Consider the following 18148-nt stretch of genomic DNA (forward strand, 5'->3'; position numbering starts at 1 on the left):
AAGCTTACTTTTTCATTTACCTCCCAACCCTGAGTATATTAACATTGAGTGTTGTTTATGCCATTGACCTTCCTTGTGCTTGATTAGAGATGAATATTGGCTAGGCATCTGTCCAAAGGGAGCCTATTTGGATTACTATTATATTTCTTCAGAGTGGAATAGTTACAGGAGAATTGAAATTGAAGTAGGAAGGTCCTGGGAAGGGGGATGAGGGAGAATTAACCATAAAGAAATTTTTCCTTGCTTAAGAGGTCCTACATTGTAAGTATTGTTATACCAATATGTAACTAATAAAAAGTATTAAAATATAGTACTTAGACATTGTTCTACATAGTATGATCTGAGTTATCAAATGAAGCTCAAGCGTATTTGCTTTATTTAATATGAATTATCTGTTCTATATTGTGTATCTTAAAAGCTGCTTCCTAACACAGTGTTCTTCCTTCTCTTAGGTTATAAAGCAGCTAAATGGAGTCTGAGCAGCTGTTCCATAGGGGCTACTATCGAAATAGTTACAACAGTATAACCAGTGCAAGCAGCGATGAGGAACTTTTAGATGGAGCAGGTGTCATTATGGACTTTCAAACTTCTGAAGATGACAATTTGTTAGATGGTGATGCATCAATTGGTAAGTTAGTAATTCTTATTTTTGGCTTTTTGGTTTATAATCTTTCTTTCATTTGAGTCTAGAAAGGAACAGTTTCTGAAGCAGTAATTAAAATTTTCTAGATCTTGTCAGCAAATCTGTTACTGAAAAATGTATATTAGTGTCCACTAAGGTTTCTCTTGCTAAGCAGTTATATTAGACTTACAGTGGAGCCTGACAAATGCTAACTTTTCTGATAATCTTATGCCTTCTATCATTGCTTACAAAGCTGAAAAAAATCTTTTGTCAAGTTTCTTTTCTCTTTGGGAAGAGAGTCATAAAAGCCACCTCCTCTTTTCTTATCTGGCTGTTTGAGTGAGAAGGCTGCAAAGTTAGCTCTCATATCTGAACAGCAACTCATGAGAATAGTTAGCTTATTATCCTATATAGTAGAATTAGACTGGGTGTAACTATTTTTCCTACTGTTTACTGTAATCTGCTTCTTAGCACTATTCCCTTCCATATCAGAATAGAATGATGATTCTTCTGTAGTTGGTGACCGTACTACCAAGAATCCCAGGAAAAGTACATTGTCACTAAATGAGTAAGAGCGACAAGGTGGGTGAGGTAATATCTTTTATTGAACCAACGTCTGTTAGTGAAATAGACAAGCTTTCAAGCTACACAGAGCTCTTACTCAATTTAGAGCAAATATGCACTCTATGGTGGTGAATAGCAAACACCGGCAAGGAGAAGAGATCCATCAGCAACAGAGTGTAAAAACCATGATTCGGGTCAGTTCTACTGTTGCCTGACCCATTTGAGCAGCAGCTGTGAAACTCACCAGTGTCTTCTAAGTTTTTTATTGTGCTTCTACCTTTCCTTGTGGGCAGAAATGAGGAATCTCTTTTGTGTCTGTACCTACCCGAGTATCTCCAGCAATGTCAGCAGCTCTCTTTGCTTGCCTCAGGTTTTAATCTGTAAAATGGGGACAGTAATATCTTTGTTGCTTCTAAGAGTCCCATCAGCAACAGCAGAGTGAACTGTAAATGTGAACTTTGCAATTTCTGTTCAGACTACTTTGGAACAGATGAGATTTTCCATCTTCCATCAGCTGCTACTCAAGAAAGCTATGAGCACAAGTAAAAGGGCACTGAAGTGATCCCACTTATCACTCTAGATGTGAGGTCTTCAGAAACATTAATGAATTCATCTTCACAACACTTATGTGGGGTAGGGAAGTATTATTGTCCTCATTTTACAGATTCGTATTCTCCAACCCATATTGCTTCCCTTTTCCCCTTCACCCTGGCTTTGTCCCCGTCGTTCTTTTGTTTTGTGCCCAGCCCTCCGCTGTATTCTAGTATGGTAGTTTCCTTCACCACCACACTTCCTGGGCACTAGCAGGCAGAGCATTGAGAGCACGGTTATCCATTCCAATTCATGGCACCACAGTGGCCCTTGGCAGCCAGAGGATCACTAGCAGGCCAAGTGCTGCTCAGCCTCTGCATCCTTAGGATGGAGTTTGCTCAGTACAGAAAAACCTTTTGAGAGTTTTGGTGTCAAACTCTTTTAAAAATGTCTTTACTGATCACCAACAGTGATTTTTTTTTTTTCCAGAGGCTCATAAGTTGGTCACGTTGGGGCAGAATTTCATGCGACAGAAAGGCAGCCCCTAGTCAAATTTGAAGTTCTCGCTCCAGTCCATGGAGAGGCAATAGTTTCTCAGTGAAATGGTTGTAAGAATTTTTTAGTGTGTTTTTTCCCTAACATCATTCTTCAAAATGGTTTAACTGTTTTACCGGAAGTTCTTGAAAGAAATTTAGCCTGATGCAGACACCCATCGTGGAAATTTCTGCCCAGATAGTTAGTTTGGAAAAGACCTAAACAACTGAAAACAAAGGGCTTATAATGGAAAATGTTAGATCATCTAGAGGTATTTTTATAAGGTTGCCTATCTTATTAAAAGATTTGTCTATAGATTGAAATGGGTCTACTCATTTTTTATGATTACTGCATCTTAGTGTGGAGCACTTACTTGTGTTGGAGGTTGCACTTTATTTGCAGGGTTTGTGTGTGAGGATTATAGTTTAAATGGGATCCTAATCACATACTTAAATGTAATTTGTTGGTCTTATTCATTTGTTTAAGACAGAGAAGGATTTTATTTTTTCTCCACGGTTTGGTCTGATTAGGAGGGTTTTCACTTAAGGCACGCTGGAACAGGTTCGACGGGGACAGGTGAGCAAAGCCCGCAGGTAAGTGGGGAACATGGAGACCTGGGAGATGGGTCGGAGACGAGAGGGAGTGTGGGCTATATTGGCAGAGAGAAAGGAGGGTCAGGACAAAACCGGGAGGAAAGATCAAACCAGTATCTTAGATGCCTATATACAAATGCGAGAAGTATGGGTAATAAGCAGGAAGAACTGGAAGTGCTAATAAATAAATACAACTATGACATTGTTGGCATCACTGAAACTTGGTGGGATAATACACATGATTGGAATGTTGGTGTGGATGGATACAGCTTGCTCAGGAAGGATAGACAGGGGAAAAAGGGAGGAGGTGTTGCCTTATATATTAAAAATGTACACACTTGGACTGAGGTAGAGATGGACATAGGAGACGGAAGTGTTGAGAGTCTCTGGGTTAGGCTAAAAGGGGTAAAAAACAAGGGTGATGTCATGCTAGGAGTCTACTACAGGCCACCTAACCAGGTGGAAGAGGTGGATGAGGCTTTTTTTAAACAACTAACAAAATCATCCAAAGCCCAAGATTTGGTGGTGATGGGGGACTTCAACTATCCGGATATACGTTGGGAAAATAACACAGCGGGGCACAGACTATCCAACAAATTCTTGGACTGCATTGCAGACAACTTTTTATTTCAGAAGGTTGAAAAAGCTACTAGGGGTGAAGCTGTTCTAGACTTGATTTTAACAAATAGGGAGGAACTCGTTGAGAATTTGAAAGTAGAAGGCAGCTTGGGTGAAAGTGATCATGAAATCATAGAGTTTGCAATTCTAAGGAAGGGTAGAAGGGAGAACAGCAAAATAGAGACAATGGATTTCAGGAAGGCGGATTTTGGTAAGCTCAGAGAGCTGATAGGTAAGGTCCCATGGGAATCAAGACTGAGGGGAAAAACAACTGAGGAGAGCTGGCAGTTTTTCAAAGGGACACTATTAAGGGCCCAAAAGCAAGCTATTCCGCTGGTTAGGAAAGATAGAAAATGTGGCAAAAGACCACCTTGGCTTAACCACGAGATCTTGCATGATCTAAAAAATAAAAAGGAGTCATATAAAAAATGGAAACTAGGACAGATTACAAAGGATGAATATAGGCAAACAACACAGGAATGCAGGGGCAAGATTAGAAAGGCAAAGGCACAAAATGAGCTCAAACTATCTAAGGGAATAAAGGGGAACAAGAAGACTTTTTATCAATACATTAGAAGCAAGAGGAAGACCAAAGACAGGGTAGGCCCACTGCTTAGTGAAGAGGGAGAAACAGTAACAGGAAACTTGGAAATGGCAGAGATGCTTAATGACTTCTTTGTTTCGGTCTTCACCGAGAAGTCTGAAGGAATGCCTATCCTAGTGAATGCTAATGGGAAGGGGGTAGGTTTAGCAGATAAAATAAAAAAAGAACAAGTTAAAAATCACTTAGAAAAGTTAGATGCCTGCAAGTCACCAGGGCCTGATGAAATGCATCCTAGAATACTCAAGGAGCTAATAGAGGAGGTATCTGAGCCTCTAGCTATTATCTTTGGAAAATCATGGGAGACGGGAGAGATTCCAGAAGACTGGAAAAGGGCAAATATAGTGCCCATCTATAAAAAGGGAAATAAAAACAACCCAGGAAACTACAGACCAGTTAGTTTAACTTCTGTGCCAGGGAAGATAATGGAGCAAGTAATTAAGGAAATCATCTGCAAACACTTGGAAGGTGGTAAGGTGATAGGGAACAGCCAGCATGGATTTGTAAAGAACAAATCATGTCAAACCAATCTGATAGCTTTCTTCGATAGGATAACGAGTCTTGTGGATAAGGGAGAAGCTGTGGATGTGGTGTACCTAGACTTTAGTAAGGCATTTGATACGGTCTCGCATGATATTCTTATCGACAAACTAGGCAAATACAATTTAGATGGGGCTACTATAAGGTGGGTGCATAACTGGCTGGATAACCGTACTCAGAGAGTTGTTATTAATGGTTCCCAATCCTGCTGGAAAGGCATAACGAGTGGGGTTCCGCAGGGGTCTGTTTTGGGACTGGCTCTGTTCAATATCTTCATTAACGACTTAGATATTGGTATAGAAAGTACGATTATTAAGTTTGCGGATGATACCAAACTGGGAGGGATTGCAACTGCTTTGGAGGACAGTGTCATAATTCAAAATGATCTGGACAAATTGGAGAAATGGTCTGAGTTAAACAGGATGAAGTTTAACAAAGACAAATGCAAAGTGCTCCACTTAGGAAGAAAAAATCAGTTTCACACATACAGAATGGGAAGAGACTGTCTAGGAAGGAGTACGGCAGAAAGGGATCTAGGGGTTATAGTGGACCACAAGCTAAATATGAGTCAACAGTGTGATGCTGTTGCAAAAAAAGCAAACGTGATTCTGGGATGTATTAACAGGTGTGTTGTGAGCAAGACACGAGAAGTCATTCTTCCGCTCTACTCTGCTCTGGTTAGGCCTCAGCTGGAGTATTGTGTCCAGTTCTGGGCACCGCATTTCAAGAAAGATGTGGAGAAATTGGAAAGGGTCCAGAGAAGAGCAACAAGAATGATTAAAGGTCTTGAGAACATGACCTATGAAGCAAGGCTGAAAGAATTGGGTTTGTTTAGTTTGGAAAAGAGAAGACTGAGAGGGGACATGATAGCAGTTTTCAGGTATCTAAAAGGGTGTCATAAGGAGGAGGGAGAAAACTTGTTCACCTTAGCCTCTGAGGATAGAACAAGAAGCAATGGGCTTAAACTGCAGCAAGGGAGGTCTAGGTTGGACATTAGGAAAAAGTTCCTAACTGTCAGGGTGGTTAAACACTGGAATAAATTGCCTAGGGAGGTTGTGGAATCTCCATCTCTGGAGATATTTAAGAGTAGGTTAGATAAATGTCTATCAGGGATGGTCTAGACAGTATTTGGTCCTGCCATGCGGGCAGGGGACTGGACTCGATGACCTCTCGAGGTCCCTTCCAGTCCTAGAATCTATGAATCTATGAATCTATGAAACAGGCATGATCAATCATTAGTATAGCAGAATTTGACTATAAATTGGGCTAAAGAGCAGATAAGCATCTAATTTCACTAAGTGCTTCACAAGAATTACCCAGAATGGATCTGCGGGTTTATACACTCGAGTGTATCTGATATTCTTCTTCCTGGCAATGAGTTTATTTTATCAATGACATACCCAAACCTTAACTGCCAAAATCCTGGTCATCAGTATAATAGAACAAGAATTTCTATCATAATCATGTTTGATTAGAATTAGTACTTTCTTGGGATATTTACACTTATAACTAAAAAAATATTTTGTATAAACTACTGTGACAAAGTTCCTCCTCTACCTTGGTGGGTCCTGCGCTTATTGGCGGATTTGCTCGCCTCAGTGATCTTCCCCTCTGGTGGAACCCACAGTCCGGGTCAGCTCCTCCTGTGTCTGATCAGGAGTTTGGAGGGAACCCGGGCCCGCCCTCTACTCCGGGTTCCAGCCCAGGGCCCTGTGGATTGCAGCTGTCTATAGTGCCTCCTGTAACAGCTGCATGACAGTTACAACTCCCTGGGCTACTTCCCCATGGCCTCCTCCAAACCCCTTCTTTATCCTCACCACAGGTCCTTCCGCCTGGTGTTTAATAATGCTTGTACTCCTCAGTCCTCCAGCAGCACACCCTCACCCTCTCACTCTCAGCTCCTTGTGCCTCTTGCTCCTAGCTCCTCACACACGCACCACAAACTGAAGTGAGCTCTTTTTAAACCCAGGTGCCTTGATTAGCCTGCCTTAATTGATTCTAGCAGCTTCTTGATTGGCTGCAGGTGTTCTAATCAGCCTGTCTGCCTTAATTGTTTTCAGAAAGTTCCTGATTGTTCTGGAACCTTCCCTGTTACCTTACCCAGGGAAAAGGGACCTACTTAACCTGGGGCTAATATATCTGCCTTCTATCACTCTCCTGTAGCCATCTGGCCTGACCCTGTCACACTACCAAAAAGTTAAAGTATAGATACCTTATGGTTATTTACTGTAAATTGCTGTCGTTGGCAGTCCTGGAGGATTTTTGATCAGAGTTGCAAAAACTTTAAGTATGCAGCAGAATATTTTGGGAAACTAAATATGTATTTATTTACTATTCTTTCTATATCCTTGGTGTGTGAATTTAAATCTTCATGCTAATCTTGTTTCTGACAGGGCCAAAATCAAGCCAGGTGCCTTCCTGCTGGATTTCATGGCTTCATTATTGTGGCTTGTTCGTTGATCTTTTTCTTTTTTCTTTTGTTTTTTTGGGCTACTGCTGCCTTTATAGAATGGCTTCTGGTATTTAAATTGGATTTTCCTTTACCTTCCCTCCATTATAATTTTTAAAAATGTTTTTGTGTTCATTGAATCCAGGCATGCAAGATGAATCCACCATACAGAATTAAATAGTTCATAGCTAATCATCCTAAAGCTACCCTGTATCTTTCCAAGTGATTATTCTGAATTAATGAAAACAAGGAAGAAAAAATAAAATGAGGACAATTTTAATCTTGTAGCCAGTCCTTTTCTGTAAGAGTTTAAAAAAATTAAATTGTGCCTGAAATGTTTAGTTTGCTTGTATTTGTGAATTTAACTTTTCCTCCATTTTACAAAATAAAACACATTGCAGGGGGGGGAAAGTGCTCTCTTTATTCAGGGGCCTGCTCCAAACCCCAGTGAAGCCAATGGAAACTTTTCTGTTGACTTCAGTAGCTCTGGCTCAGCCGCCTTAACCACTAGGCCCCTGAGTCAGCAGAACCTTTAAGCATATGCTTCTCCTTAGTCACATGAGTAGTACCACTGAAATCAATACTCAGTCCCTGAGTCAGCTAAGTACTTAAGAATAAGATAGGTGATATACATTCATTATTTGATAATTCTTTGTATTGGGTACTGAATGCATGCTAAAATAGAGACGATACAGGGAACACTAAGGGACTCATCCTGCTTGCCTTACCCAACCACACCCATATTGTCTTCTCTAGCTCAGGTGAGTAAGGCATGTAGGATTTGACCCCTATGTCTATTAAGCATTTTGAATTCATAGGCTAGGATTTGTCTACAAATCGTTTTCGTGAAGTCCTGGGTATTTTCTTAATATTTAGATTAACTATATGTATAAGTGAGCTTTGTGTTAGAGATTCATGTTTTTGATTTTCAGTTTATGGTTTGAATTGATTCCTGCAGCTTCTCATGGATTTCTCCTTTTTTCTATACCTAATACTGTGGGATAGTTTTGTTTAGGTAATTCTGTCACTCTTTGCTGTCTCTATAATTAACAACTGGAAAGCATCTATCACAGGAGTTCAGATACCATGGTGATGGGTGAAATATAAACTATCTGGCCAGATATGGTGGCATTTTCACTAATCTTAACTCTTACACGTGTAAATTTATTTTACACTCTGATGCTGTGGCCATTTTGTTCACACAAATCTCATTGACTTCAGTGGTACAAGTGAGGTCTGCAAGATTGTGGTGTTAGGGAGGGCCAGTAAGCGTCACTAACCTGTGAATCCTTTCTGAGTGCCTGGAGACTGGTAGTGGAGGAAAACCACTGGCAGTTCTTGGTAAACTCTCTCAGAAATCCTGTTATAACAGGGTAAGGAGTTAGGTTGCTGTATGTGTGTAGGCTTTGGATGCCTTGAATCAGATATCTGCCTTGGAGCAACACTGGCTTGTCAACTGTGATTAAAAAATAACTGTTTTTGTTGCCTGTTAAAGCTTATCTGTTTGTAGAAATTACATTTACTATATTTTTTTCTGTTTGAGTTAATATCTGCTGAGAAGTAAGAGGATATGTTATAAGCTGATAGGCTAGAATATCAAAAGTACCTGCATCTTTAGGAATGGAAAAAATTTATAAATGCACGTTTTTCTATAGAAGTACTTCTGCAGATATCAGCTTTATGCTGACGCATTAGGGATTTTCCCCAGTTAGTTAGCTAGTTAGTTAGTTATTGCTTAAATTGAATTAATATATATGTACTCTGAATTTGGCATATTTGCTGTTGGGGACCATCTGTATCATTTGCCGCTACAAAATATTATACCACCTGCGTCAGCATTTCAAAGCATGCAGGAGGAAATCCATTCTCCTATTTGTTAAAGGGACAATGCCACTTAAAAACCATATTTAATTTGTATTGCAAAATATATGTATCCATGTTACTAAAATACGTTATTACATTGCAAGAGTTTGTAAAATCTAGGTTTTTTTCACTAGAAGAATTAGAATTTTCTGAATATAAGATGGAGTCTCCAGAATTGATAACTTGTTGCAATGTGAAGATTATTCTGTTAAACACTCAAGTAAGGGAAATATAAATTAGAAGATAGAATGCATAGTATTCTCAGCCTTTGCCCCAAATATAGTTTTTGTGAAGACAAGCGCTCTCAAAACCTATGATAAAGGCTCAGTTTATTCTGCAGCCAGCTGGACCTAAATTCTGTAGCAAAGTCTCTGGCACAGCAGCTGACTGAATCTGAATCATAGGGCAAGTCTGCACTACAGCGCTATATTGGCACAGTGTCTATGGGGTGATAGTAACATAGATAAAATAGTTTGTGACTTTTAAATATGATCATTCTACTCCTCCAAATAATAAAATAATTCTTCAACCACAGCTGTTATGTAACTAAGAAAATCACATACAACTTAGGATAACTGATTATACAAGACTCAGACTGTGTTTGTTAGGTTTTTCTCTGCCACAGATGTGGATGCATTCTCTCGTGGACACTAAAGTCATGTCTATGTTAGGAGTGCTTTACTAATATACATATTCCATACAAGCAAAGCCCTCCTGGTGTGAATATAGTTTATAACAACAAAGCTGTGCTTTTACCAATATAGCTCATTCAACCATCTTTAAATGAAGAAAGCTGTACTGGTAAAAGTACACTTTTACTGGTATAACTGTGTTTACACTAGGGGCTACCGATGGGACAGCTATGTCTGTCAGGGATCACACCCTTGGCTGACATAGCTGTTGTGTAGACATAGCCTCAGTTACATTGACACCAACACAAAATGTAACACCAACAGACTCTGGTCATCAGTGGGCAGGATTGAACCTGTGATCTCTGGAGCTAAATGCATGAGCCTCTACTGCATGAGTTAAAAGCTATGTGGCTCTTAGCAAAGGCTATAGCAGACGCATCAATCTCTAGATGGTCTAGGTGCCACTAGAGGGGAATAGAGCACCACACCAAGCAGGTATGGGTTACATCAACAGTTAATAAATTCTAAAAAAGATTGTAGAGAGAGAAGGTGGGTGAGGTAATACTAGAACACTGCATACAAAAGAGATTGTAGATTGTTTAGGTTTGTAGGTTAAACTTAAATGAAAGCGGAAGGTCAAGCAATCAGTTTGCTAGTACAGTCATAAATTGCCTTTTTTTCTGCCCTCTAAACATAGAATCATACAAGATTAGGGTTGAAAGAGACTTCGGGAGGTCTAGTCCAACCCCCTGCTCAAAGCAGGACAAACCCCAACTAAATCAGACTGTGTATGTTCCTGAATTGACTGCATTGGATATGAACTCTGCAACCCTACACAGTCTCAACTGAAGTGTAACTAGAGCTTCAAAATTCTCAATTCTACATTACATTTTGCACATGTGTATTAATAAACAGTATGCAGTATTGTTGTATGTAGCCATGTCAATCCCAGGATATTAGAGAGACAAGGTAGGTGAGGTAGTATCTTCTATTGGACCTACTTCTGTTGATGAGAGAGACAAGCTTTCGAGCTACACAGAGCTCTTCCTCAGGTCTGGGAAAGGTACTCAGAATGTCGCAACTAAATACAAAGTCAATCCAACAGTTTAACATAAGTAGTTAGCACATATTCTAAGGTATTGGCTACACTCGGGACTTCACAGCGCTGCCGCTGTATGTACTCCACCTCTCCGAGGGGAGTAGCTTGCAGCGCTGCAAGCGAGCGTGCAGCGCTGCAGGCACTGATTACACTGGCGCTTTACAGCGCTGTACTCGCTGCGCTCAGGGGTGTGTTTTTTCACACCCCTGAGCGCAGCAAGTTGCAGCGCTGTACAGCGCCAGTGTAGCCAAGGCCTAAGAGACCATTCAAGACCACGAAAGCTTATGCTCAAATAAATTTGTTAGCCTCTAAGGTGCCACAAGTACTCCTGTTCTTTTATTCAAGGTGCAGTGGCTTGTTAACACCCCTGTGATCATAGGACCCAAAAAAAAGGTGGCGGGCGGGGGTTGGGGGGAGGAGGGCTGTGGGTCCTGCTTCCAGGAAGTAGAGAAGTTAATAAACATTACATGAGATGAAATATTGGAAAAATTTGAAACCAAGATTAGTATTTATCTCCAGTATGCTTCCTTACTTAGCAATTTGCTGATTGCAAGTTCTTACTAAATTATATAAGCTGTTTGTGACATCTTTTTGCAGGGGTCTGTGTATATAACATTGCGTAGCAGAATGGGGATCTGATTCTGTCTTCTAGACACTATTGGAATACAAACAATAAAATAACTTTAAGGCTACCTGTATTCTGTAAATAGGTTATTTTGTGTGTATAATACACCTTTCATTTCTGTATCATCTTCTGAAGATCTCAGACTTTTACAAACATTAATGTACTAAGTCTCTCATCCCTATTGTGAAGTAAAAAAAAAACCCAAAGTGAGTCACAGAATTTACATCTGGGACTAGAACTAGAACTCCTAGTCTATATTTGGATACTAAAGTTGTCAGTAACTGACTGTCATCCACATTTCTTTTCTAGTATCACATACTACAGTTTGCGCTACACACGCTGTATGTGAACAGTATATGTATATGAGCACAGGATTTTCTGCAAGGTGACAGTACAGGAAAGTTTGTCCCCTTGTGATTGTTTTATTAGTAGTCAGGTAATGGGGTTTCTGTCTAGAGCATGAGCTACTGTGTATCAAATGTACATTAATAAAGTTACTGGGCTGTGCTGCTGGCTGAGCAAAGTTGGAAGGCCTCTTTTTCTCTATTCTGGACTTAAAAGTCCCATCAGAACATGTAATTTTGTTATGAACAGAAAATTAGTTGGAAAATACATGCTTTGATTAAATCAATTGGGCAGCTGTGAATTGCAGGTGTTTTAAATAGAAATTGCTTGTCTTCCTCTTCTGTTCATGGTTTCTAAGATTGTTCCTCAACATGAACCTCCCATCCCCAGATAACCCATAAGCTTTTATGATATGAAACAAAAAAGTACAGTATACTATGTGGTTCATTTCAAAAACATTTATTTCTCAAACATAAAAAGGCACACATTGTCCAGAATCAAAAACTTCTTGTTCTGTAAATAAGATATATCTGCCTCCAGAGTCCACTACCTAGTTAGGCCTAGCACTCTTTTGGATCTATATTTTTTGCTTTTTCAGCAGGTGGCCTTTTCCAGAGTTTCAACTAAACCAGTACATGTGACGAAAACACACCCAACTGTTCCTGAGCTAGCTGGATAGTAGTGCAGATCTTATTGAAAGTTGAAACAGTTCTGAATATAGGTCTCCAAAAGAAAATTCCATGAGGAGGAGGTAGTGACCTTTTGAAGACTTGTTCATTTTTAAACTGCATAAAGAATATAGTACACACCGGTCACTGTTTGTTTTGGTTATAGTGTTTTCAAAAGTAAATCTTCCATTTGCCAGTAGAATGCCTCACAAATTTTTCCTGGAAATTGAATGTTTACTAGTGACGGTTTCCCTCCTCTCTCCGAATATACTACCTTGTCATACATGATCTCTAATTTTGCAGAGACTAGTAGTGTGGCATCTGTTTGGTTGTGGCAAACTTGCATCTTTGAAGCTAGAACCACAGACAAAAGTCCAGGGGAAAAAATTACAGCTTTAGTAAGTCCAGTGTTTTACTTTTCTTCTCTTCACAGTATCATGCAGTGCTAGTCAGTTTTCTCCCGGCAACTGGTTCAATGTAAATGTCAGTCTGCTGCTTCAGCTCCTGTCTGTTATCTAAAGTGTCTCCATAGATAACAGATCATGCAATGTGGTGGAGGCACTTCTTATTGACAGGTAATACTATGTAGTGGATTCACAAGTCATAAGCATTTTAAGGGGGCATGTTGTTTAAAGTAATAGTTTCAGATGAGAGAATGAAAGCAGAGAAAATTAATGGTTTGCACATAGATATATAAAAACAGATACGAGTTTAAAACAGTGAATAAAGCAGATCAAGGCAATGGTGACTAAATGGATTTTTCACCAAAGATTTAACAATTTTTCCTTGATCTGTTTCCCTTTCGTTTGTCCCACCTTACATCCAACTGGCACCAATTGTACAACTGAATGCAGACCCATGGCAACTAATGAAGAAATTATACACCTCTACCCCGATATAACGTGAATTCGGATATAACACGGTAAAGCAGTGCTCCCGGGGGGCGGGGCTGCTTTACCTCATTATATCCGAATTCGTGTTACCGCAAACCGTTCCTCTGTGCTCCCCCCTTACTTGCTGCGGCCCCCCTGCCCCAGCTCACCGCTCCACCTCCGCCTCCTCCCACGAGCGCGCCGCAGCTCCGCTTCTCCCCCCTCCCAGGCTTGCCGCGCCAATCAGCTGTTTGGCGTGGCAGCCTGGAAGGGAGCGACGGGGGGAGAAGTGGAGCGATGGGGGGAGAAGCGGAGCGGTGGCGGCGCGCTCAGGGGAGGGAGCGGAGGTGAGCTGGGGCGGGGAGCAGTTCCTCTCCCTACCCCGATATAAGGCAGTCTCACCTATAACACAGTAAGAATTTTTTTGGCTCCCGAGGACCGCGTTGTATCGGGGTGGAGGTGTGTATATATAAATGCTTTTTCTCTGGAAGAATGTGATTAAGATAAATGAGAAGATAACTGGTTCAACTGGAAGTGGTTGGCATGGATTTGGCTAATAGATCCGTGTTGCAACAGGATTGTGAAACTATGTGCAATTCAGCCGAGTTTACCTACATGTCATCAGGTGGGGCAGAGTAGCTACAGAATAGTTTCATATAATCAGATTTGCAGGTAACAGGGAATTTTCAATGTAAGAGATGTCACGAAACATGATTTTGTTTTGTTTTAATAGGGAGTTTAAAGTTTGGATAATGGAAGCTAAGCTGTGTTTCTTGTTGTACAGGTAATTCTTAATAGATTGTGTGACTCCATTTCCTTTCACTGGCATGTTACTCTGCTGACAGGGCTTACATCACATGTTCTGCCATCAGCATCTCTATTTTTTGTGCTTTTGATGATTGAGTCTCACGCTGATGTTGACATATGAGGATTTAGCAATGCTGTTGGTGAACACACGTATGCAAGGTCAGACCAATGCAAGAACCACAAGCACAGTTCCAAGTGGGATAGGCAAGATTGTCCGTGACCATTGCATGCTGTTGTATCCTTGCTTTGCTCTTTTCGCTTTTTTCACATCCGATGTTAATACACCATTAACCGCTTTGAAGAATGCTGTGATCTGCCACCGCTTTGCTTCCCTATCGTTGGGGTCAACCTGATATGCGTCCAAGTTTGACTTCATTGTGTCTTTATAGTTTGTGCACTGGCCACCATGAGAACAGGTGCCTTTTTTTTTTTTTTTTTTTTTTTTTTTTTTTTTTTTTTTTTTTTTTTTACAGTATTATTCATGTATTTGATTTAATATGCATGCTCTGATTCATGTCTATGTGGTATCTTGTATTATTTACCTGGGAAATGGTAATGTCAAAAATTTGTTAAAATCACCATCTTGAATGGTGTCTAGTAGTTGTTGTTTGGCAGCCATGTTGGCTGCCCTTCTCTTTGGAACTTTGGTACCCTTTAGTTTGAGTTTGGCACTCTTTTGTGGAAAGGCGGGAAAAGGACTGGTCAGGTGGTCATTAATCTGCATAGAGACTAGAGCAGTGATTCTCAAACTTTTTTTTCCGTGAACCACTTGAAAGTTGCTGAGGGTCTTGGACCACTTAATGATCTTTCCAAATGTTGTTTGTACCGTTAGCTAGCTATTGTAAAGTGCTTCGGATAAAAGTGCTATATAAAAAACCTAAATAATAATAAATGTGTTTTTGTTCTACAAATAAAAGCACACAACTCATATTTTAATATCAGTAGTCTCTCTGCCTCTGCTGTGGCAGCCACTGAACTGGGCTGGGAAGGATGGGGGTTCTCTCCCTGGCAACCGCAGCCCTGGAGCTGGAGAAAGTTGCCTTTTTCTCTGGCTGCCGCAGCCCTGCATGTCCCAAATTCCCCCTACCTCCTCTTGTCATCCTACTGCCCTCCCACCTACCTCCTATTTCCCCCACCTCACCCCACTGCCCCCTCCCACCTACCCTCTATTTCTCCCCCCACCCCCCCCAAGGCCACCACCTCACCTTTACATGTGCATCTTCTCCAGGGTCCAGGCACCTAATTAGTGGAGCCATGCTTGTGTGGCTCCACTAATTAGGTGGGTGGCCCTTCATTCTCTCGTGGGCGGCTGCACAGGTGCTCACTTTAGAAGGAACTATCCGCGGACCACCTGAATAGAGCTTGCGGACCACCACAGTTTGAGAACCTCTGGCCTAGAGGATATAAAAGCCACACACGCAGGCTTTAGGGTGCTGTTCTCCCTAGCGGCAGCCCACGTTCGAGTCATTGGATCAAGAACAGCCGGAAGATGTCTGAGAGATACCACCACAGCCACTTACCTGAGAAGTGATCCTGATCCTAGTCCTGGTCCAGCAGTTATCAAAGGTCCGAGACCCTCCTGCGCCGCCTGTCATTCCCAAGCACAGTGGTAGGTCCGGATCCAACATCTAGAGGCCGAGGCAGACGATTAGGTGAACTTTGATCTGTAAAGTATAAGTACCTTTGTCCCTCATTTGTAGAGAGGGAAGGTTCTGGGCTTCATGCCCATGCAAGCAACTGACATATTTGTCCATATATTTACCTTATGTTAAATCACCTTTTTAGTTTACTTTTTTTTGTCTCTTATCCTTATTTGCACTGAGATCAATTAGGTGATAGATCCTAATTCGGGGACAGCCATACCTGTGACTTCTTAGCAGGGGGTCCATAACATCCTTAATTTCTCCCCCCACATTGATACATTATAACACCTTTCTGTAGCAGACTATAAAATATGGCCTTGAGTATTCTTGAGTTGGCCATCTCAACAAGATTCCCAGACCAATGCAGCTGAGCTTTCACAAGTATGCTTTGAATGCCAGACATCAGGCAATGATAAAGGATTTTTGATAGTGTGAATCTTGTCCCACCAATTGACCCTGCAAACAGATTGAAGACCGTGCATAGGGAACTGGTCCAGTTTTCTAATGTGGCGGCCATGTTGTCTGTATCACAACTATATAGTGAAGGATTGTAAGCACAACTGCCTGATAGACATTCAGATTAGAGTGCTCATTTTGATGCCCCCTATCATTCCATAGGTGATGTGACAGCATTCCAAAAGCTGATTTTACTGCTGAGTTGGAGGATAAATAATCCCAGTCATTGAGAAAGCATGACTTCCCTCCAAGGTGGCAGCACAGAATGCTACAGTGAAGCCTCTGGGTATTTATTTTCCAGCAAAACTTTGCTAATCACACATCACTAACCCATATATCCTATAATTCACATGCACAAAAGGCCAACTTCTTAGTAAATACACAAAGTACTGCAGTTGAGATCTTATATTGCTAAGCCTTTTTTTTAACAAAATATGTTCCAGAATAGTTACAAGTGCACTATGAATTATCTACAAACACACAATAAACTACCGAATATACTCAGTCATAAGCCGGTTCACTTATAAGCCGACTCCCCAAGATGGATAAGTAAAAATGGAAATTTTTTATAACCCAGTCATAAGCCGTCCCTATAATTCTGGGGTCAGCAAACTTTGGCTCCCAGGCCATCAGTATAAGCCTCTGGTGAGCCGAGATGGTTTGTTAACCTCCAGCATCCGCAGGCACAGAGGTAAACCTAAGTAAACAAAGTGTCCCGGCGCGCCAGCTGCTTACCCTGACGGGCCGGGACAGCAACTGGTGGGGAAATTTTTGGGGGGGCAGAATCTGGGAGTCGGGAGTAACCCCTGTAACTTCCACCCCTAGCCTGGGACCCCCACACTCTCCCCATCCCATCCTTTCCCTCCTTATCTGGGGAGGGCCGGGGAGGATGTCTCTGGCCTGGCTGGAGCTGCTCCGGCAGTCTGGGCAGCGCGGCCGCAGCATGTTCCGGCGGGCCAGACTGGGTGGCACGGCCGCAGCATGTTCCAGTGAGCTGAGCCAGGTGGCACGGCCACAGCATGCTCTGGTGGGCCGGGTGGCGCAGCCACAGTCTGCTCTGGGGGTTGGGGCTGAGAGGCACAGCTACAGCCTGCCAGCCCCGAAGCTGCAGCTGCTTTGGAGGCTGGGAAGAGAGCAGCATGGCCAGAAGTGGAGAGACTCTGGCCCCGTCTCTTCCCTTCTGTCTCTTCTGATTGTGCTTCCTCTCCTTGCTCCCTCTGTTGGGGGGAGGGGCTGTGTCCACCTCTCCCTCTCTATACCCATTCATAAGCCGACCCCCTTCTCTGGTGCATCCCTTTTTTACTAAAAAAAAATTGGCTTATGAACGAGTATATATGGTACTTCTTTGACATATGCTCAGCAGGCTCCCAGAGCTATCAGCATAAAATACACAGACCAAAGGTGTGCAAAAAAACTTGTAATCCTAGTGCATTGTTAATGTAAATACCAGGAAGACAATAAGAAAAAGAGCTTATATTTTAAAGTCACAAGTGAGTGAAATGCAATATAGAACAAAATGGGTGATGATTTATACCCATTCCTTCCGAAAGTTATCTGGCCAAAAATCTAAACCTTGTTGCCCAAAAACTGACTGAAGACATTTGGCGAACAAATACATTATTAGGGAAGCTGTTTTAGATGCAAGAAGAGGCACTGAAAGAATGCACAAAGTTATATATAGGCAAAGGAGACAATTGGGATCATTTGACAGAAGCCTGGGCAGAAATGGGAAGAGGTATAGTGGACGATGAAGGCAAGATATAGGAGGAAAGAAGATTTGTGTATAGTTTTTTGAAGTGAGGTTGCACTTGATGCAGAAAGTATGTAGAAGCCAGAGAAGGATCGGGATATAATCGGAACAGCAAAAGAGGAAGATTATATTGATAGCAGAATTTTGGATAGACCAAGAGAAGGAAGAAATGAAAGGTAAGAAGTCCAGGGAATAGGAGGTTGCAGCAAAAAAGATACTAAGGGTATATCTACACTGCAATAAAATACCCGCGACGGGCCCCGTCAGCTGAGTTGGGGCAGGTCTATATAATTGCAGTGTAGGTGTCCGGGCTCTGGGAGGGACCTCACAAGATGG

General features: G+C 41.6%; 1 protein-coding gene across 2 annotated transcripts in view; it reads left to right on the forward strand.

Annotated features, from left to right (window-relative positions):
• Nucleotides 1–459: 459 nt before the first annotated feature.
• Nucleotides 460–18148, forward strand: part of CLCN3 (chloride voltage-gated channel 3) — an 80740-nt gene continuing 63051 nt past the window's right edge. For both annotated transcript variants that reach the window (XM_026647885.2, XM_026647886.2), the window contains exon 1: nucleotides 460–628. In XM_026647885.2, coding sequence (XP_026503670.1) covers nucleotides 469–628 — 160 coding nt within the window. In that variant the 5' untranslated portion in view covers nucleotides 460–468. The remainder of the gene's footprint in view (nucleotides 629–18148) is intronic.

Source organism: Terrapene carolina, unplaced genomic scaffold (genome assembly GCF_002925995.2).
Source record: "Terrapene carolina triunguis isolate 2854851 unplaced genomic scaffold, T_m_triunguis-2.0 Scaffold66, whole genome shotgun sequence".
Classification (NCBI taxonomy): Eukaryota; Metazoa; Chordata; order Testudines; family Emydidae; genus Terrapene; species Terrapene triunguis.